At 38.5% G+C, this 23,453-nt stretch overlaps 1 protein-coding gene and 1 long non-coding RNA gene across 2 annotated transcripts; one reads left to right on the top strand and one right to left on the bottom strand.

The window, feature by feature from the left end:
• The first annotated feature begins 3,625 nt into the window (after positions 1 to 3,625).
• Positions 3,626 to 4,785, top strand: LOC121049873. Its single transcript, XR_005801503.1, has 4 exons — positions 3,626 to 3,671; positions 4,365 to 4,434; positions 4,544 to 4,580; positions 4,675 to 4,785. It is a non-coding gene; the product is annotated as an uncharacterized LOC121049873 (long non-coding RNA).
• Positions 4,786 to 4,991: 206 nt separating this feature from the next.
• LOC121049995 (uncharacterized mitochondrial protein AtMg00810-like) lies at positions 4,992 to 11,483 on the bottom strand. Its single transcript, XM_040508513.1, has 2 exons — positions 10,937 to 11,483; positions 4,992 to 5,323 (listed from the first exon to the last, which is right to left on the bottom strand). The coding sequence occupies exons 1-2, from the start codon at positions 11,481 to 11,483 to the stop codon at positions 4,992 to 4,994; spliced, it is 879 nt and encodes a 292-aa protein (XP_040364447.1).
• Positions 11,484 to 23,453: the final 11,970 nt, after the last annotated feature.

Below are 23,453 nucleotides of genomic sequence, written 5' to 3'. Positions count from 1 at the left end.
TCACACCCCAAACATCTAACCAGATTGTACGTAGATGGTTTAGTTTAGTTACTACCTGGGATATGAAAAGCCAAATGGGGTTGTAATGCTTCATGCATCCTCTTTGTATTCCCTTGTTTACTCTCCAATGTAGTAGCTATTCTTTTAGCTTGTAAGCTAGTTTTTTTGTTGTGTCTCTCTTGTTTACTCTTAAAACAAACCAACTTTAAAATCAAAACTTCATATTGTGGTTAAAACAGCTTTGCTGAATTTTCTGAGAAAGTTGCTGATCTGTTAAATTTGAGCTTTGTGTTGCCCTACTTATTGATCTCCAAATGTTGTGAAATTTTGATATATTTCTGTTCTGCTAGTTAAAAAATGATCTGGAAAGTTTCACCTTATTTCGATATATAATGAATCTTCAGTGATTTTTCTTTTGAGTCTGGTCTGCTTTATTAAGGTTCCAGAATTTTTAGTGTACCCTCTAATTTTCTGCTGAGATTTGAACATCTATTTGAATCATTTAACCTATGGTCTTTGTATATATTGAACTAGACATTCCAATAGTTGTTTCAAAATTGATTTCTTGTCAATTGGTCGTAAAATGACTTTTTGGTGGATTTTCTATTTTGACTTTGCTGCTGCTATATTTCTCTAAAACCTGACAGTTCAGTCTATTTGCATCCATCGTTTCCCTTACTTCTTGAACTTTGATTAGTTTGAAATTTTAGTATGTCGTACCTTGATATGTCAGCTTTCATTCTGAAAAATTTTAACTCCATTGTTGCACAAATGAATTTTTCGTAAATCCTCAAAGCCAAATTGTTCTTGCCTAAATGTTACACTTTAAGTTGTGTCAAATTTGGTCTTTTTCTGAATTTCTTTTGCACGAGATCATTGGGGAATGGAGCCTATGAATGTTGGGGCAAGCAGAGCTAAGGTGAGTCTAGTAATGGAACCTTTTCCAAAATTGATGATGAACTGTTTGATTTATTGTCTTTGAAAAACTGTGCAGCTAGCCAGAAATTGATTATGTTTAGTTTCATTGTTCTATATCCCAAACGGTGTGTTTTGATTCTCTTCCTTTGGTTGAATTTTGTTGCAGAAGGAGTTGAAGCACCTAAAGGTTTTGAGGATGGCAGTGATTTACTTGATGATGTGTGTGCTGAATCTGTACGAGTACGCAAAGAAGAACTTGGGGCCTATGAGATCGATTGTACGTGTGGACTGTGGAGGTTGCTATGATCAATATTGTTGCTCCAATCTACTGGAGATTCAAAGGAGTGCCTGATGATTTCCTTGGTTTACTCAACACGAAGGTAAATCACTCTTATCCCTTCTTACAAGCAAAAGAAGAAATACAAATTGTATGGATGTAAGGAACCAGAAGTTTCTCAGATTCATTAGTTTCTTTGGGATGAATTAAGTGCAGTGTTAGCTTTTCACACTTCTCCATGCTTTGGGCAAAACTAAAACCGGTGGTGAATTGTAATTTGCTAGACTTGATGTGAATGTTGCTATATGAGAATGATAATCAGTAACTAGTTTCATATTTACCGGCATAACAGAATTCAGCTTCCTCTACTTGTTAACCTCTTTGCTCAATCTGCCGGTTTAGATTTAAAGGTTGTTTTGTTGTAGGAAAGGATGTGCTTGTGACTGCTATGTTTGGATATAAAATTAGACCTGGATTATGCTTAATTGCAAAGTAGAAATGGGATATTGATTTTCGTTTGTAAACAAATTTTGGAGCATATTTCATTAACAAAAGTCTATTAGCCTATGTTTATTTAGTTTTTTTAAAATGTCACCTATATATTCATTGCTTAGACTCTTTTACAGCCAAACACTCGGTTAACAAAAACCAAGCTACTTCTGTTCTCTTTCCATTCCACTCTCACTCTTCTCTTAAGCTCAGAAACACTTGAAACTGCTTGGTTCACTTTCATCAAAGGTCGAAAATCAGTAGCTACTTTATCTCCAAGTCTTGCTTCTCATCATGTTAGGAGGTATGAAGCTAAGGGTCGATCAAACCTTCTACTGCACTTTTCCAATTTCGCAGCACCAGGTCTTCTATTGCCTTGCATGTCATGTATACCTCCTCTAATTCACGTATTTCACTATGACAGAACAAATGGAAGACTTTGAGATTTCAAACCACTGAGCTTCTCTCTATTTTGCTTCAATACCAGAAATTTTCTTTCCTTTCAGTAAGAACTTCTACTTTCTGTTAAATTCCAGTTCTTAAAGTTATTCAAGGTTGTAATGGAATGCACTTTTGATTATTATGTTTTGGTAAACCCATGAGGATGGATAGGACTGGAAAAGACCAAAGTTCAATTACTGCACTCCAAGTGTTTGGTGTTATGCCTCAAAGACAACACCCAAGCTAAACCAGTGGGCTATTCCATAATTTTCGAAAAATCTATACTCCTTGTTTTACTCTCAATGATCATTTTGAACTTAGTTTCGTGAAAAACGGAGTTAAAATGAGATACTTGTGCTATTTTGAAGTTACTGCACTATTTCAGGATTTCTGTAGAATCAACGTTTCTGTCAATTTTAGATTCTTGTTTGACCCTCCATTTGAAATTCGATTAGCTTGAAACTTTGCAAAATAGTAGCTTTGCATGTCTACTTCAAATCTGGAAAGTTTTCCTTGAAATCACTGAAAGACTAATTGTTGGTGAAATTTTCTTGCTTGTTACCAGTTTTCTGAAATTTTCTCAAAACTTGCAGCTTATTGTTACAAACAATTGATTTGAGAACCTTTACACTTGTTTTCTGTCCTCGATCTTCAGTAAGTTAGATTAGACATGCAAAGCATGCCTTGAAACTTAACTTCAGTTCGAAAGGCTTAGAAAAGGTTTTGTCTTTGATTGAAAGTGACTACAAACCAGTGTTTTGTATGCATTCTGATCAGAACATTCTGATCAATGTTTTCTTTTCAGAATAAGCCCACACATGGTGAAGCTCTAGCTATTGCCCAGTCTCTAATTGAGTGATTTAGTCTAAGGGAGAAATGTTATTAGGACTGATGGTGGTTTACATGTTCATAATAGGATGGACTCAAGTAAATTGAAGAGTGGTTCTGTGGTACTTGCTGGGAGTTACACATCAAGGATTCCAGGTAGGGGGTCTTCACTAGTTAGAGCTTTTCTTGAAAAGATTTCTATGTTTTTGTGCATACACATTGCATTGTTTTTAAGTGGTGACCTGAGAGTGAAGGGAGCAAAGCGACTACCTTGGGTTTCGATCCCCTAAACCTCAGGAGGGGCTATACGGACTGGAGGACGTCTAACATCCTTTGAGGTGTGGCGTTACTCCTAGGTGGTATGGTGTAAACGGTCACTCTCGCTACTTCTTGCTGGTTGTTTGTGCATTTACTTTAGCGAGTAAGTAGTTGGCATTAAGACCGGTCATCGGTTTGTAGAAAAATGGGTACCCTTCATGCATACTTTTCACTGGAAACTCTCATACAAACTTTAGTTTTTTGCTACTGTTGTCTAAAGTTTTATTGGTACCAACTTTAATTAGTTTTCAAACCTAGCTAGCGTTACTTCCTACTGAGCATATGAACGTAAGTGATGCTCACCCCTACTCATTTCAGGTACTGTGCACGAAGTTGAAAGGGAGCAGAACTAAAGTGGTGGCTTTGGCATTTTGCTGCTTGTCAACTCCTGCCTTTTGAGGTTTATCCTATTTTGAAACCCTGATGTTCTTTGGTGTTTTGAGCCTTTATTTTGTTGGAACTTGTGTTGTGGAAAGTTGAACTCAGTGTGTTGTAAATCTGTTGAAAGGCTCACTTTTGCTTCATGTAAATGTCTAGGCTAGTCTTCATTTGAATCACTCTCAGTGATCTATTTTGAGCCATGTATATATTAAAGGCCATGTCTCTCTGCCCTAATATGCGAACCAGATTTCCATCCTTCTATCTCCTATTTTCAAGCTTCTAACTACTCTTACTAAGCTTGTTATTTCAGTTGGATAAATCATATTTGTTGTTATCATCGCTTGAAATTTTTCCACAAATTGTAGTGTGAAGCCTCAGATTTCAAACCTCTAGAGCTTTGAAGTCTATTTAGTTTAGCTACCTCGAGTTTATTTAACATCAGACTTCACTTGAGTTTATGTTGTTTCTTTTCTTTCACCAAAGGTTAAGACACGTTGATCCCAAATATCAAGTTTGCAGCTGCCTAAAAACTTAGTTTCGTTATCTTTAGCCTTGCGCATCTTAGGAAGTTCAAGTATTACTTTGTCAATACTTAAGCTTCATAAGATACGTGGCGCTGTGACGTCAACCAGTTTTGGGACGTTACAGTAAGTCCTTATTCATGGTAATAAATAGGATTCATACTAAATGTAATTTTCTGGTGATTGTATAGGTGATCAAGATGGAGGTTGACTATCTCTGAAATTTGAAATGGGAAATCCCATTGTTCATACATACTTGAGGTAATGATGGTTCTTAAAATCATACACTCATTTCTGGTTGGTTGTTATAGCTGCTCAACAAGCCTCAAACTTTGACTGATTGTTGTTCATTTGACATATATTTTGGCAGAAAATTCATTGATCTTGCTCAAGAGAGTTACTAAAAAGTAAGTTTCCTTGGTACCTTTCTCTTACATATTTGGATTTGCCAAGTTGATATTATCTAATATTGACTGCTTGGCTTTTCTGTGTTTTCTGCAGACTCCTAATATGCAGTTTGAGGCTTTGATTTACTACCTCACAGATCTAAGTGAATTACAGATGGTTTTAGTTTTGGCTACTCTTTTGATTTTTCTGTGTTTTCGCTTTTGCTATATTCCTCCCTGTAACACTACGTTACTCATCATTCAAGGTAAACCCATTCCTCTACACTTGACTAGAAATTTTACACTCCTCACAATCATTTTATCTACAGGCTCACTGGCTGTTGAAATTGTATTTCATTAATTTGTCCATTTACAATGTTTACAATATATAGGAGAAGCAGCATCAGTTTTGCAATACTGTAATAACTAAATTTATAACAATATCAAAACTGATCCTAGATTAATGCACAGCATTATAGCCATATCAATGGCTAGTGATTGAGTATCTTTAACATCCCCCCTCAAACTTGACAGGCCTGGACGGACAAGTTTGCTGGTGAAAAGAAGATGCCGAGACTTGTGAAGTGGCTTTGTGAGTAAGTCAGTTGGCTGATCTCTGGAAGGAATGAAGCAAACTCTGTGACTTCCACGAGCAACTTTTTCACGCACATAGTGGTAGTCAAGCTCAATGTGCTTGGTGCAGGCATGGAACACCGGATTGGAAGCCATATATGTGGTGCTGAGATTATCACAATGTAGTAAAACTGGAAAATGGATCGTGGCACCAAGCTCATACAATAAATAACCCAACCATGTTGTTTCAGCACTAGCATGAGCAAGAGCTCTATATTCGGACTCAACACTAGAACGTGCTACCGTAGGTTGTGTTAAACAGCGACAAGCGTGGCCCGTGGCCCACCATTGTACCGATATTGTCCCAACTTAACCACTCGTTAGGTGTTGGGTTTTAATCATAAAAGGCCTCGGTACAATTGGGTGAGATCCACCCACTTATAAGTTATATTTCATTTGTCACTTTTCCAATGTGGGATCTTTCCTCTCCAACACGCCCCCTCACGTGCAACCTAACTCTAGGTCTGCATGTGAAATTAATTAATCCAATTTCCACATTAGAAATTGGGACACAAGTCTCATATCGGAGACTTGGTCAATACAATCCAAGGCCCACATTGGACACTTGGTAATTTCAATGGCAATACAGGGAACCCCAATTTGGGCTCATGATACGTGCCTACGTGGAGATGCAATTGGAGAAGGACCCGCTCTGATACCATGTTAAACAGCGACAAGCGTGGCCCGTGGCCCACCATTGTACCGATACTGTCCCAACTTAACCACCCGTTAGGTGTTGGGTTTTTAATCACAAAAGGCCTCGGTACAATTGGGTGAGATCCACCCACTTATAAGTTATATTTCATTTGTCACTTTTCCAATGTGGGATCTTTCCTCTCCAACACGCCCCCTCACATGCAACCTAACTCTAGGTCTGCACGTGAAATTAATTAATCCAATTTCCACATTAGAAATTGGGACACAGGTCTCATATCGGAGACTTGGTCGATACAATCCAAGGCCCACATTGGACACTTGGTAATTTCAATGGCAATACAGGGAACCCCAATTTGGGCTCATAATACGTGCCTACGTGGAGACGCAATTGGAGAAGGACCCGCTCTGATACCAAGTAGAAAAGAATACTTCAATTCAGGGTTAATTCAATAATTCTATTCATCCCACAATGGGTGTATATATACAAGTACAAATGAGTAGTCTAACTCTAATAGGAAACAATCTTTCCATAATTGTAGGATATCCTAATTAAATAAGATCCTAATTACATACAGATTTACAGCGATTCTACACAGTCGCATTTTCTGTTTCGGAATTCATAATGCTCTGTTCGGCAACTGCACTCTGTTCAGCAGTTGCATTTTCTGTTTCGGAATTCACAATGCTCTGTTCGGAAACTGCATTTTCTGTTTCCGAATTTCTACCTTCAAATCGTTCCTCCAAATTTTCCAAGTCTTCAAAGACATCAAAATCAATAATAGAATGAGGATTCCCTTCACAACCTCTCTCCCCCTGAAGGGAAGACTGAGAAGCTCCCCCTGAGTAATAAGGCTCAGATTCACGAAAAGCAACATCAAGAGAGACATGTAAAGTGCCAGTAAGAGGATCATAACATCGATAACCCTTCTGGAAGTCAGCATAACCAACAAATATACACTTACGGGCACGGGGATCAAGCTTGCTGCGTTAAGGCTTGGGAATATGAACATAAGCTGTGCACCCAAACACCCGGGGCTCCAAATTAGGCATAGAAGGGATGGTCAAAAGTGTATGAAGCTTCTGATGAGGATTTTGAAACTCAATCACCCGTGAAGGAGTACGGTTGATAAGATATGCTCCTGATTTCACTGCTTCTCCCCAATAGGACCGAGGTACATTCATTCCAAACAAGGAAGCACGAACAACTTCCATCAACTGCCTGTTCTTCCGTTCTGCTAAACCATTCTGTTGAGGAGTATAAGAATTGGAGGTTTGATGACGAATTCCATGTGACCGGCAAAAACCAATCATAGGGCCATTCACAAACTCTCCACCATTGTCAGACTGAAACACTCTGATGGATTGTTGATACTGAGTTGCCACCATTTTGTGAAATTCGGTAAACATTCCAAATACATCACTCTTATTCTTCAGTAATGACACCCATGTCATGCGAGTACAATCATCAATAAACGTTACAAAATACCGAGCTCCAGAAAGAGAAGGAATTTTCGCAGGACCCCAGACATCAGAGTGAATCTTCATAAAAGGAACAGGACTTTTATTAAGACTTGGTGAATATGAAATACGGTGACTCTTGGCCAGTTCACAAATGTCACAGCGGAAATCCAAATCACTAACAACTGAAAACAAATGAGGTTGCAGCTTCTTAAGATAACGAAAGGATAGATGACCTAAACGGCGATGCCATAACCATATAGCTTCCTTCGCATTCTGTACCCCGTTGATCTGATTAGCTTGTCCCAAAAGATGCTTCTGTTTCTTTCCAGTCTCTGTCAGATCCAGATAGTATAATTTCCCCCTTCTAACACCATAACTAAGAATCCGTCGAGTCAGAATGTTCTAAAACACACAGAAAGACGGATAGAAGGTCACAATACATGCAAGAGCTAAAATAATTTGACCAACAGACAGGAGATTATAGGCTAGTGATGGAACAACTAGGACAGATTCAAGGGTTAAGGTATCAGATAAAGCAATAAAACCTTCTCCGGTGACCAGAGTTGGAGTACCATCAGCAGTAGAGACAACGTCTTGAGGGGAACGTCTAAGGTTTTCACAAGACTTGGGTCATTGGTCATATGGTCAGATGCACCTGTATCAATTATCCATGTACTATTAAAAGTAACCTTACCCTTCATACCTGACTACGCTACATAAGCAGAGGCATTGTCTAGGTAAACTTCCTCTGTAGTAGCAACAGCGGCCTTGCCCAGATTCTTTCGCGGTTTCTTGGTGAAGTCCCACCAATCAGGGTAACCAATTACTTCATAGCACCGCTCTTTGCTATGACCTAATTCCCCACAGATAATGCACCTTTTGTTTGCATATGGATTTGGTTTACCCAGAAGGCGGCGTGGAGAAGGTCCTGAGAAGCCTGGAGGATGACCCTGTTTGCGTTGAGCCATAACAGAAAATTCGGTAGTCACCGAATGCCCAATAGTCTGTTTCTCTGATTGCATCATTGAGGAATTCATGATTTTCGCAAGTTTGGATTTTCAAGGGTTTCAAGATGGATATGAATGTTTTGGATAAGAAAGTTTTTTTTTTTTTTTTTTTTTTCGAAAACAGGTAGGGTGATGGTGGTTTGAAATTCAGGATGGTTTGATTTCAACGGTGGTGGTACGCAGCGGTTTGTGGTGTTCTTCAGGATTCAGGATTCAAAGGATGCAGCGCAAGTTCAAAGGATTGAACCTGCTCTGATACCGAATCCTCGTTCTATTATTGATTTTGATGTCTTTGAAGACTTGGAAAATTTGGAGGAACGATTTGAAGGTAGAAATTCGGAAACAGAAAATGCAGTTTCCGAACAGAGCATTGTGAATTCCGAAACAGAAAATGCAACTGCTGAACAGAGTGCAATTACAGAACAGAGCATTATGAATTCCGAAACAGAAAATGCGACTGCTGAACAAAGTGTGGTGAATTCTGAAACAAAAAATGCAACTGCTGAACAGAGCGTTGTGAATTCCGAGACAGAAGAGACGACTTTTCTGGATAGTTTGAATCAAAATCAAGACGTATCTGAAGCTTACACACAAGATATTCCCCCTTCTGCATCACCAACTGAAGATCCATGTCAGAATTGTCCACCTCAGGTACCCCTAAACTTTAATGAGTCTTCTGGGTTAGAAAGTGTCGAACCTAGGAAATCACAAAGGGTTACCAAGGGAATTCCTAAGAAACAATATGAACCAGATATCAAAGCCAAAGCTAAATACCCTATAGCTAATTTTATGTCTAACCATAGGATTTCTGGGTCACATGCACTTGTTGTTGATCAATTATCTACTGCATCTATTCCTAGTAACGTGCAGGATGCATTGACGGATCCAAAATGGACAAAGGCGATGAATGAAGAAATGGAAGCTCTTCAAAAGAATGCAACATGGGAGCTAGTACCTATGCCGGTTGGAAAGAAGACTGTAGGATGTCGTTGGGTATTTACTGTGAAGCATAATGCAGATGGAACTATTAATAGATACAAGGCGAGGTTGGTTGCCAAAGGATATACACAACGCTATGGGATTGATTATGAGGAGACTTTTTCACCTGTGGCAAAGATTAATACTGTTCGGATTCTAATCTCACTTGCAGCAAACAAAGATTGGCCCTTGCACCAGTTTGATGTGAAGAATGCGTTCCTTAATGGGAATTTGGAGGAAGAAGTGTACATGGATGTGCCCCCAGGTGTTAAGAATTACCCAAGTGACGTCGGCAAGGTGTGTAAATTGAAGAAGTCTTTGTATGGCCTGAAGCAGTCTCCAAGAGCTTAGTTTGGAAGATTTTCAAAGTCCATGAAAGCCTTTGGATACAGACAGAGCAATTCTGACCATACCTTGTTTATCAAACGCAAGAATGGTAAGATTACAGCTCTTATTGTGTATGTTGATGACATGATTGTTACAGGGGATGATCCGAAAGAGATGAATGAATTGCAAAAGTATCTGTCAAAGGAGTTTGAAATGAAGGATCTGGGACAACTGAAGTATTTTCTGGGTATTGAAGTTGCAAGGTCTAAGAAGGGGATTTTGCTTTCACAAAGGAAGTATGTACTTGATTTACTTGCTGAAACGGGGATGCTGGACTGCAGACCAATGGAGACACCCATTGAGATGAGTCACAGACTTGCTATTTATCCTGATCAAGTTCCAACTGATAAAGGGAGGTATCAACGTCTTGTAGGAAGGTTGATTTATCTTTCACATACTAGACCTGATATTGCTTATGCTGTGAGTGTTGTTAGTCAGTTTATGCATTGTCCTAGTGAAGAGCATATGGATGCAGTCTTTCGTATTTTGAGGTACTTGAAGATGGCGCTAGGTAAAGGGTTACTGTTTCAGAAAAAAGATGAATTGGAAGTTATTGGGTACACAGATGCAGATTGGGCTGGTGATAAAACTGACAGACGTTCTACATCTGGGTACTTCACTTTTGTTGGAGGGAACCTTGTCACTTGGCGTAGCAAAAAGCAGAAAGTTGTTGCCAAATCAAGTGTAGAAGCTGAGTTCCGAGGTATGGCACACGGAGTCTGTGAAATGTTGTGGATTCGTAATGTCTTGAAAGACCTGGGTTACAAGCTTAAAAAGCCTATGGATTTGCATTGTGATAATACACAGCTGCCATTGAGATTGCACATAATCCAGTTCAGCATGATAGAACAAAGCATGTGGAGGTTGACCGTCATTTTATTAAAGAAAATCTTGACAGAAAGGTTATTCGCTTTCCATTTGTAAACTCAGAGGAGCAATTAGCTGATGTTCTTACTAAAGGAGTGTCCAAGAAGGTATTTGACAGCTCAGTTGACAAGTTGGGCATGATAGACATCTATGCACCAACTTGAGGGGGAGTGTAGAATCGCTGTAAATCTGTATGTAATTAGGATCTTATTTAATTAGGATATCCTACAATTATGGAAAGATTGTTTCCTATTAGAGTTAGACTACTCCTTTGTACTTGTATATATACACCCATTGTGGGATGAATAGAATTATTGAATTAACCCTGAATTGAAGTATTCTTTTCTACTGGTTGCTTTTTAGAACACCAAGAGATGAGATTGGAACCGAGATACACAAGGTAGCCAGATGTAGACTGACGAGACGCTGGACAACCAGCCCAATCTGTATCAGAGTAAGCTGAAAGATGAACTGGTTGACGTTGAGGAGTGAACAGCAACCCATGACCAAGGGAGCCCTTGACGTAACGAAGGATACGTTTGACAGCGATGAGATGGGGAACACGAGGCTGACTCATAAATTGAGAGACCAAGTTAACAGCAAAAGCAATGTCAGGACGGGTGATTGTGAGATATTGCAAAGACCCAACAAGCTCACGATACACTGTAGGAACTGTAGGATTCTCAAGGAAAACCCCATCAGTAGAGTGAAGATCAGACTTGGCAGACATGGGCGTACGAACAGGCTTGCTAAGCAAAAGGTCATGTTTAGAGAGAAGATCATGAGCATACTTAAGCTGATTAATATGCAGCCCATGATAGCGTTTTGTAACCTGTAATCCCAAAAAATAATGCAAAGGACCTAGATCCTTAATGTCAAAACCACGCCCAAGGTTAGCAATAAAGGATTGAAGCAGCTGATCATTGCTGCCCATAACAACAATGTCATCTACATAGAGCAGAAAAAAAATCTGATGCTGGCCATGACGATAGATAAACAAAGAGGAATCTGCAAGACTCTGAGAGAACCCAACAGAAAGAAGAAAGGTGCTCATACGCTGAAACCAAGCACGGGGTGCTTGTTTCAAGCCATTAAGAGGGCCGGCGGCCGTCACAGCGAGGGGGAGGGCCACTCGGGAGGGGGGGGGGTGCAGAGTTCTGGGGTGCAGCTGGGTTGGATCCATGGTGAAACAAGGCCGAGGCAGTATTAGAATCTGGTGACCGGGTTTGCTGAGCCTCAAAAGCAAGGATTCGAGCTCGAAGGTCAGAGAAATCTGGAAGAGAAGATGATTGAGCAAGGGCAGTACGAAGCATTAGGTAATCTAGTCCAAGTCCATGAAGTGTGGCCACAACCAGATCAGTATCAGAGACGGGTTGATTAATTGAGGCTAGGGAATTAGCAATTGATTTGGCTTGTTGGAGATACTCATCAATAGATTGAGAACCCTTTTGAAGATCAAAGAGTTGAAGTTTGAGGCTTGTGGCACTGGCAACAGACTTCTGGGAGAAATGGCAAGCGAGGCAGTCCCATATCCCTTTAGATGTATCGAAGCCAATGGTGAGACGCGCCACATTTTCAAAAAGGGAAGTGGTGAGGATGCTGACAATTTGTTGGTCAGTAGTGAACCAGGTTTCATGCTCAGGATTAGGGATGGTTGCGGCAGATTGGCCACAACTTGCAGGTTGTGTTTTGGTGGCAGTAGGTTCAGGGATAGATCCATCTATATAGCCCCAGAGTTTCGCACCATGAAGATATGGTTTTAGCTGACGAAGCCATACAAGATAATTTGTTTCTGTAAGTTTGGTGAATTGAGCAGTGTTTTGGGAGGGAGGGTTGGACGAAGAAGAGGCCATGGAGATAGGGAGGGTGAGATTGGAAGAAGGATGTAGACACAGGAAAAACAAAGGAGGTAAAGTTGACACCTTAGACTACTGATACCATGTTGAAATTGTATTTCATTAATTTGTGCATTTACAATGTTTACAATATATAGGAGAAGCAGCATCAATTTTGCAATGCTGTAATAACTAAATTTATAACAATATCAAAACTGATTCTAGATTGATGCACAGCAATATATGCTACAGCTATCTATATTTATAACAATATCAAAACTGATCCTAGATTAATGCACAGCATTATAGCCATATCAATGGCTAGTGATTGAGGAAGATTGAGTATCTTTAACACTGGCCATTCCCTTCAAATCATACTATGGAGGTAAGAAAATGTTGTCTAGTTGTTGGCCTGTTGTAGTGATATTATTGTGTTCTTGTCCTGAATACTATTATAATCCACTGGTCTAGTTCTTCATAAAATTGAGTTAAATAAGCCTTGCAACTTCAAGCAATGTGATAGTTATCTAGACATAAAGGTACTAGAAGCACTAGCAAATAACTTCATTCTACGTGCATATTATCTGCAGGGTTATGCATATATGCTCACGCACCCCGGAATACCTTCCATTTTCTATGACCACTTCTATGATTTGGGTGATTTCATTCATGATCAGATCGTGAAACTGGTCAGCAGTACAGCTAGCTAGTTCCTTTATTGACTTGTGTCTAGTAGAAGCTCTTCCTTCATTAAGCATTTGGACTTCCAGATTAGTATATATGGGCCATTTTAAACTGATGCTCATGATTAGGTTTGTGTACATGAGACGATGGTGGATTAATGGAAATTGCAATGAATGATTTTGGATGTGGATTTTATGGTTTCATGAATGACTTTGGATGTGGATTAATGGAAATTGCAATGGATGATTTTGGATGTGGATTTTATGATTTTAATTTCCAAAATGCATGCATAACAATTGTAACAGAGGACTACTAATATATGTTATCTCAAATTGCAAGCTACAACAAAAGCACACTAATGTGTGGTTGCAGCTGCACAAAAGCAACACAAAAAACAATTAGAAGTCTATTGTCTTTTTGGTAGTGGGACGACAGAAAATTGTAGTCTAAATGACAAAACAACAACATAAGTTAGATGGAATTGTTGGCTAAAGCGTATAACAACAACAAATAAGTGTGGTTGGACTTGATCACAGACAATATCAAAACACGTACTATTAGTGGTCCTTTTTATATTCAGACCACAAATATTTGTGGTCTTAATAACCTCAAACGACAGTAAATTGTCGTTGTAATGAGACTGACATGCATAACAGAAATAATATGATATCTATTGTCTAAACCATTTCCCAATATCACATAAGTACAATTTCAAAACCTTTCACACAACACTTAAATGTCATATAAACCTACCCTAGAACGACACTTAATTGTCCTCTGATGCACTTTACGACCACAGATAATTGTTGTTTAAAGTCAATTTGCACAACATTTAATTGTTGTTGTATGCTAGAAGACACAATAGTATTTACAAAAGTCTGTGGTTGTTTTGTTTATCAGACAATACAAAACTGTTGTTTGAATGCTTTTAAAGATACAGATCACAATGTTCCCAAAATGCAAAACTCATCAGACAACACATGACTTTTATTTTTTTATGTCGTCTGATGCCCCCAAGAGACGACACCGTACTAAACGACATATTTTTGTTCGTTCAGAGTTTTGTCGTCTGAAGGCCTTTTTGGCATAGTGAAATGTCTTAATTATCCTTGTGATTTAATTAATTCTCAAAGTTTATTAATCTTCTAGGGTCAATTCTGTCAAAATTTTAGATTTTGGTTGACAAAGCCTCTTCTCTTAATAATAGTATAGATAATGGAGGGATAAGCAGCGCAGATAGTTAAAAACTTAAAATAAGACTATCCACATAATACTACACGGTCTCGGTCTCGGTCTGGCTTTGGGTTTCGGTCTTGGTCTCGGTCTCTGTCTCGATCTCATCATCAGAATCAGAATCAGAATTAGTCTTGTGTTTACCACCCAAGCCACAGCAAATGCAATGCATCTTAACAGCAAAAGATTTATGTCCACTCTCAAGGCAGTAAGAAGTCCATGCATATCCCTCTAGTAAAGGTTTTGAAGGATCGAATTTTGGCCCACTATGTAAGACTTCCTTTGGATAAGAAGAAGCAATTTTCCCCATCTCTTCTAGCCACCTGTTTTGGATCTCATCTACCCTTTTGCACTAGAGGGTCCGTTCATTTATATCTACATCGCACATGATATCAATTGCATAATCTGGTAGATCAAGGCTGTTCTGCCTCGACCTCTTGGCTGGGCTCAGGTCCGGTGCGGAGGATGTGGGTGAGCAAGGATCTAGTGAGGATCCGGTTCATGGCTTTGCTTTAGGGTTTGCCGTCCTCCTTCAACTTGGTTGTTATTTCGATTGAGAGAGGGAGGTCTTGTTTTCGGTTTATTTATAGGCTAGTGGCACCCTTGTACTTTCTTTAATTTTTAATGTTTAAAATTTAAGTCCATTTTTCTAATGGCTACTGAGAAAAACTATCGGGCTTGGAGTTTCGGACTAGTAGAGTTCGTAGGTGTCAGCCCACAAGTAAAGGCCGGATTTGGAGTGGAGGAGGGGACCAGAAGGAGCGATCGATGCTGGAGCACTGTGTTTTGGTGGCCATGTCTGCAACCACCAACGCAAGTAGCCGAGGCCGACACCCCACTCTTCCAGTGACTATGGCGGCCTGGTGAAGGGCTGCGTTCTGGATCTAACTGGTTACTGGGCACCATGACGGTCCACCATGTTTGGAGTTCTTCGGCCTCCATTGTTCAATGTCGATGTTCACAGGAGGCTGAATTCATTACTGGCCTGGTCCGACCACTGATGCTGGTCGCGGTGCATTGACAACGTGTTTTTTCAGAGGTGGTAGTCCGGCTCGAAGGGTACGCGCGGGAGACAATAGCCATGTCCAGGTCGCAGACCCGTCCTGCGGGTTTGGGCCTCTCATTTGGCTATGGGCCTATCAGGCAGGGATGGGTCACTCCTGTGAGTTGGGGCCTTTGCTTGTGGTTCTGTCCTAGGTATTATGTTTTCCTATTATTAGGTTTCAATTGTAGGTGTTTCTTATTTACAATAAATCCTTTCCGATTCTTGGTAAGGACATGTGGGATTTGTTCCGGCTTGCACGTTAGGTGTGCCTTGTCTGGCCTAGTGAGGCGGCGTGTCGTTGTTGACTGGACGCAACCTCCTAGTGACAGAATGAAACAGAGTGTTGTCGATCTTGTTTCCGATTGGCAACATAGTGAGACAGCTATTTTTATTTGTCAATTAATGATCCTCTTCGTGAGAGTGATCTTGCCGGTCTGTCACCATAAAGCAAATGCAGTTGCCAGAGGTGCAACCATTGCTATTGGATGCATGTTAGGATACATTATTTTTGTAGAGGTTCCTGCTATTATTGCGGGACATTCTCTAAACGCTAATTGTAAGTTGGGGTTAAGGCACCACGTCCCCTCCATGTATTCTTCTGTTTTATTAATCAAGGCTTAAGGGCATCCGCACAGCCCTTCAAAAAAGAAAAGGCCTTTTTTTAAATATTTTAAACTATAAATATATCTCTTTACAGATTTGCTCACCTAAGGGACAGTTTTAAGGGATTGTGAGGGATAAATGCATCTCAACCACATGTATTAAATATAAAAGCAGAAATTATAACAACTTAAAACTGTGCTTTTATTTTCAGCCGTCAGATTCACTTATCCCTCACAATCCCTTAAAAACTGTCCCTTAGGTGAGCAGACCTTTATCTTTTTATGCTAATTTATAGGTGCAGGAGATGTGTGTAATATTTAGTGTCTAAGAGCTTCTCCAACCCTTCTATTAAATGAAGGGTGGAGGCTCAACAGCACAAAATGTGTCAAATCCTATGTGGATTTGACATATCACCCCAATCTGCCAAATTTGACCGATCTCTTAAATCTGTCGAATATTTTCTTTTCTTCCCTTCTCTGTGTTCTCATCTCTGTCCTTTTTTCTTTTCTTTTCTAGTTTTCTCCCTCTTGTCTTTTCTGTATCCTCTTCCTAGTCAACAAAAAGTCATAATCTGGGCAGTGAAGTCAGGCCCAGCGCCTAGGCGGCCGCCTATATTGCATTTTAGAACTCTATTCAAAATAAGCACACATAAAGCAATACACAATATACTGCCAATAGTTGATAGACTTCGGTAAAAACAGGTATATATTGAACAAACTAGATATGTACTTTGCTTACTCGAAGAGGAAACTATATATCATATTTGTCGCTGTTGCTCTTACAGAGAAGAAGATTGTTGGACTCATATTTGGAAATCAGAACTGTTTGCTTTACGACAGTAGCTAGTGCGCTGGTTTTTTAAGATTGGGTGGAATTTTGTGTCTTTAAAATTTATCAACCCTAGCGTGGAGTAAGCTGCTATTTTTTATGTGGGGTGCTTGGAAAGAGAGGAACAATCGAATCTGGAGAGCAAAAACCCAAGAAAGGGTAATGTGATTTTCAGGTTAAATGCCAAATTCACTGATTTTCAATTTTATAGAAACCAAGCTACTATGAAACCAAACCGTGTTCAATGCTGTGATAGAATTAATGCTTTCCTACTCCATCCGCGAATGTTCGCTAAAGTGCATTTGCGAGATGAGGTCACTGCGGAGAAAAGTTCGTGAAGTAAGTTCATCGCTAAAAGTGCTTTTGCGAGATGACGTCACTGCGGGAAAAAGTAAGTCGCGAGTTCGCTAAGAAGTAGTGTTCGCGAATAACAGTTCGCGGAATAACTAAGTATGTTCACAAGGTTGAGTCTGTTCGCTGTCGCGAAACTTGCTGCGGTGAAAGATATTTTACGGCCACTTGCATTACTGTTTGCTCCACTCAAATTAAGCTCGATATTTTGTATCTAAAGTACTTTTAATCTAGTTTAATATGCTTTCATCTTAGATATTTTGTAGGTTAATCTTGTATCCTATATAAGGGAAGTGTTGGTTGATGTAAAAGTGTGAACAAGTTTAGAAACTCAAGTACACAAGTTTGCTGGGTTAAGTTGATCTGTTCATGCTTCATTTGCTACTGCAAATTAATCAAATCAACAAGTTGTGGTTTCGATTATATTTTGTTCAAATACAAAGTAGAAGCAATCAAAATTTTATAAATATATTCAACTTGGTATCAGAGCTCTATTGATCAATATCAACTGGGTCGTATCAACTGTTGGATAAAAGAAAAAAGAAAAAGAAAACTAACATAAGGTACTAATCTAATATGGCTAGTTCAAGCAACTCATTAGAAATCAGAGATCCAATCTTCAGTGGAGAGAACTTCGACTTTTGGATGATCAAGATGAGAACCATGTTCATCTCACATGAACTATCGAGTTATGTGGATGAAGGCTATACAGTTCCAGAAATTGAAAATATGTCTAATGCTCAAAGAGTGGAGCTGAAGACAAACATAAAGAAAGATGCAAAAGCTCTAGGAATACTACAAAACTCAGTCTCAAAAGAGATCTTTCCAAGAATCTCAAATGAAGAAACAACGAAAGCAACTTGGGATGTTCTTCTGCTTGAGTTCAAAGGCTCAAAAAAGGTTAGAGCTATTAAACTTCAATCTTTGAGAAGAGATTTTGAGTATACTAGAATGAATGAAACTGAGTTGCTAAATGATTACAATACTAGACTGACTGATATTGTAAATCAAATGAAAACCTATAGTGAACCTGTTACGGAGAAGAGAGTAGCCCATAAGATCCTTATGAGTCTAAATAGAAAATATGATGCTATAATCTGTATTATAGAGGAGACTAGAGATATGGAAACTCTTGGTGTTCAAGATGTGATGGGGACACTTTAGGCTTTTGATCAGAGGTTAATGAGACATTATGAACCATCTGAAAAAGCTTTTCAAACACTGAGTCTTAGCTCAAATCAAAAAAATGATGAGCCATCTAGTTCTAATTCATAAAAGGGAAAACAAAAGATGAAGAAGAACTGGAAAAACAAAGGGAAGAAGTGGGAAGGCAAATCAGATCAGTTAGTGAAGAAAACTAATGGAAGTAGCAGTTAAAGTTATTCAAAGTGTTTTATTTGCTCAAAAATGCACAATGGTGAATGTTGGTTTAAAGGAAAACCAAAGTGTACAAATTGTAACAGGTTTGGTCATGTCAAGAAGGATTGCAACTACATAGGCAATCAACAAACAAACTGCATTGAAGAACAGTGTGATACCAACATGTTCTCTGTCAGTGATGCTGGATCTACACAAGTGAGTGAAAATGTATGGCTTGTTGACAGTGCTTGCAGTAACCATATGATTGCGAATGCTAATCTTCTATATGATATTGACTACAACAACATCACTAAAGTGAAGATGGGAAATGCAATGTTGGTTGACACAAAAGGCAAAGGAAGTATTGAGGTGGAAACCAAAAATGGAAAAATGTTCATCAGAGATGTTATATTAGTTCCAGATCTTGATTCGAATCTGCTAAGTGTTGGTCAACTCATTGAGCACTCATATCACCCACACTTTGGTGACAACACTTGCAAGATCTTCGATAGAGGGAGCAGCAAGAAGCTGATGGTAGGAGTTGAGATGAAGAGGACCAGAAGTTTTCATTTGACTCTCAAATATGCAACAGAGAGTGCAAGAAAAATGGAGCTACAGGATGATCCTTGGCTTTGGCATCGAAGACTTGGACATTTGAATTTTCAAAGTCTCAAGCAACTGCATCAAAATGAAATGGTGCAGGGATTACCAAAAATTAAAGAAGTTACTGATGTATGTGAAGGATGTGCACTGGGAAAGCAGCACATTATCTCATTTCCAAAAGGGAAAGCATGGAGAGTCAAAGTTCCAATTGAGTTAGTTCATTCTGATGTGTGTGGTCTAATGAAAACCATAACAGAAGCTGGAAACAGATACTTTCTGACGTTCATTGATGATTATTCAAGAATGACCTGGGTTTATTTCTTAAGGCAGAAGTTTGATGTGTTCTTAGTGTTCAAGAAGTTTCAAAGCCATGGTTGAGAGACAATCTAATCTCAAGATCAAAGTGCTAAGATCAGACAGAGGATGCGAATATACATCAAATGAGTTTGGAAATTTATGTGCAGACATTGGTTTGGAAAGACAACTCACAATAAGCTATACACTACAACAAAATGGGGTAGCTGAAAGGAAAAATAGAACAATCGTGGAAATGGCAAAATCAATGTTGCATGACAAGAAGATGCCTCAAGAATTTTGGGCAAAAGCTATCAACACCGCAGTGTATTTGATGAACATGTATCCAACAATAGCAGTGCAAGGAATGACACCAATTGAAGCCTGGAGTGGAAGAAAACCAAGTGTTAACCACTTGAGGGTGTTTGGTTTAATTTGCTATGCACATATCCCAAAGGAGCTTAGAAGGAAGCTTGATGAATCAAGTGAAAAGTCTGTGTTGATAAGAGCATAAAATGTGACGTACATAATGTTTAAACCCTATATTTTACTAAGTTATTTCCTTTAACTTGATCAATTAAACTTAGTTAGTGTTTTATAGGTAAAATGGAGTCTCAAAATTCAAAAATGACTAAGGAAGGCATAAGTGACGCAGAAATGAAGAAAAATGAAGAAATGGAAGTTCTCCTAGTTTGAGTAGGAAAAGGAATCCCAGTTGGAGTACGAGTCTGAAGCTGACTTGGACTAGGAGTTCTACTTGAATAAGGAAACATAATTCTACTCAGATAAGGAATCCTAGTATGACAAAGAGTCCCTATTGGATAAGGATTACTCAAGAAGGTTCTGAAAGAATGTAGAAGCATCGCGGAAAAAGAAGTTTGTATTCAACTAGGAAACCGGATTGCATATGGATTTCTACTTGCACTAGGAATCCTATGGAAGCTAGGAGAAGCCAAGGAACATCCAAGAAGTATCTAGAATGTCCCATGAAGATCACATGTCGTGCACATGAAAGGAGAATACATAAAGGATTCGGTTTTGGAAGAAAGAAGATGTTGGAATCTGAAATGTAAAAAGGATTGAAAAAAGCCATGAACTTCATGAAGGTTCTACATGGTTCTTGACGTCAACTCAAAGGCAAAGAGGACACGGATTAGGATGTGTGACGCCATTTTGATGATGTGAAATTATTTTATTGGTCAAGGGATGTGTCAACCAATCAGAAAATTAGAAGGAAATCCCGAATCAACACGAACTTGGAGAACTCAAGTAGGAATGAATTGGGAGAAACTTTGGGACCTCACAATATAAATACCTCTTAGTTTTGACGTTTCAAGGTTACATTCTTTCTCCACAATTTCGATTTCTCACTTGTGCTCTTGAGTTTTCAGGTTTTTCACATCTTCAAGTTCCTAGCCATGCCATCCTCCATCATAGTCGTGAATTCCACCTTGTGCCACCACCTTAGAGCTCCTTTGGATCTTTGGGACGTGACTTAGAGCAAGTCCACCCGTTGAGCTTACCGGTCAAGACTATTCACTGCTTTTTTGCCTTGTATTTCCACTATTGACCTTGACCAGTCAGATACTGTTCACAAAATGTCACGACTAGTCAAGTTTTTAGTCGAGTTCTAAGGGTTGTTCATACCATCTTCCATATGTACTCTTCACAGTTTAGTGTTCTTTTAGATAGAATTTTTTCTTTTGATTTTCTTTGTGTAAAACCGAAACCATGAGTATGTAATCTGATTTTTGGATTCAATTTTGATGTTCTCTTCAATGTTTGATTCGTTTATGTGTCTTTGATCTTTGTTAGTTTCCGAATTTATGGAATGATGATCTGATTTTGTTTGATTGAAATCTTTTATGTGTTCTTGTTCTTTGGTTCGAAACTTAGAATGATTGCATGTAATTGGAGCTAGTAATTAGGTTTATGCTTTGTAACTTTAATTCAATTGAATAGTAAAGGCTTAGAACATAAGTTGAAATTAGATTATGCATGTAATGAATTGACTTGCTTTGAGTACTTGGATTTGCATGATTATTAACCAAACTTTCACTTGTTCTTAATGATTCGAAAACATGAGATTACAAGTTGCTTTGATTGTGTGATACTTGTCTTTGGAATATATTGTTTGAGTGCTTTGCTTGATCAATTGTGTAAAAGGAAGTAAAATAAGGGACATTGGTTGCTTTGATCTTTGTTTCTTGGTTGATAACATTCCATGGTAACTAATAAGATAAAAAAGATTGCATGAAGGGATTGATCTTGAATGGTTCTTGATGAATTGTTTTCCAAAAGTTCTTCTTTTCCCACCTATGTATAGAAAACGTTTTCTTTATTTTATGTTTTCTGAAAATTTATATTTTGATTTTCAAAACTCCCCCTATCTTTACGTTTTCTTGTTCTTGTACATGTGTAAATTGGATTTAAGATTTTAGATAGCATGAAACTGTAAATAATCAAGTTATAATCTGAAAATATTGTTTTAATTTCGTAAATAATGTAAAAAGAATCAATCTTGGCCGAAATATACCCTTGGTGCTTTGTAGGAATTGTTTTGGTGTTTTTTAGGAGATTGTTATGTGTTTTTTAGGAATTGTGTTTTTTAGGGATTTATGTTAGTGGTTTTTAGGGATTTTGTTTCCTATGTGTATTTGGATTCCTAATTAGTGTAGAACTAGTAATCCTTGTTGTATGTGGATTCCTAAGGTGACTATGACTTGTAAAATGTATATATATAAGTGGGAGTAGGATTTCTAAAACCCATTCTAACTTGTATTTCTTTGTTTGTTTCGAATTGTATGTCTATATATATGTTTATTTCGTTGCTTCTCATTGTTGTTTGCTCTCTTATTTCATGTTAAATGTATGTTGCTCTCTCTAATTCTTTGTTGTTTTGAATTTTATGCATGCTTGTACTTGTGATTCTTGTGTGAACTTGTATGTGAGTCTTTTCAATTTCGTGTGAATGTATATTCTTGTTCTTTGATTTCGTTTGTTGCATGTTGTACCCTAAATCCCCGGTTTGAACGATCCCTGCTTATTCTATACTAACAATGGTTCTTTTCAAGGTTTAAATTGGCGAATGCTTTTGCACGTATCATGTGTTCATGGGATACAACTCACATACAAAGGGCTATAGGCTCTACAATTTGAAAAAGAAAAAAAAATGATTATCTGCAAAGATGTTCTCTTCAGTGAGAAATCATCTTGGGATTGGAATCAAGGTTCAGTCCTGCAACAAGATGTGCAAGATAATGTTGTTCAAAATGAACAAGAGGTTCCACAATAGTTGGAACTTGATCCACTACAACAGTCACCGCCTCACAGTCCTCAACAACCCTCACCAGCACCTTCAAATGCACAATCAACTCCAAGCTCAACACCGATCAGGTTAAGAAGCTTGAGTGATGTGTATGAAAGCTGCAATGCATGCTTGTTCGAACCTAAACATTTTGAAGAAGCTGTGAAAGAAGATGTATGGAGAACTGCGATGAAAGAGGAGATCGATGTGATTGTGAAGAACAATACATGGGAGCTGGTTGATAAACCAGATAACAAAGATGTAATTGGTTTAAAGTGGATTTACAAAACCAAGCTAAATGCTAATGGTTCTGTACAAAGAAACAAAGCAAGATTGGTAGCAAAAGGGTACTCGCAGATACCTGGAGTCGATTTAAGTGAAACTTTTGCACCAATAGCAAGGCATGAGACTATAAGAGATCTAATTTCCATTACTGCACAAAAAGGTTGGTTTCTTCACCAATTAGACATAAAGTCTGCATTTCTAAATGAAGTGTTAAAAGAAGAAGTGTTTGTGGAACAACCACAAGGTTTCATCATCAAGGGTAAAGAGCAGAAGGTTTACAAACTGAAGAAAGCTCTTTAAGGTTTAAAACAAGCCCTAAGAGCTTGGTACGGTGAGATCGATTCCTATTTCACAGGATAAGGGTTTCAAAGGAGTGAAAATGAACCTGCCCTTTACACCAAAACTGAAAGTAAATCAAGCATCCTTATTGTCTCCTTATATTTTGATGATTTGGTATTTACTGGAAGTAGTGAAAAA

This window comes from Rosa chinensis, chromosome 6 (assembly GCF_002994745.2).
Source record: "Rosa chinensis cultivar Old Blush chromosome 6, RchiOBHm-V2, whole genome shotgun sequence".
In the NCBI taxonomy this organism is placed as follows: domain Eukaryota; kingdom Viridiplantae; phylum Streptophyta; class Magnoliopsida; order Rosales; family Rosaceae; genus Rosa; species Rosa chinensis.
The sequence above is the reverse complement of the archived record's forward strand: the minus strand, read 5'-3'. Positions and strand labels throughout refer to the sequence as shown.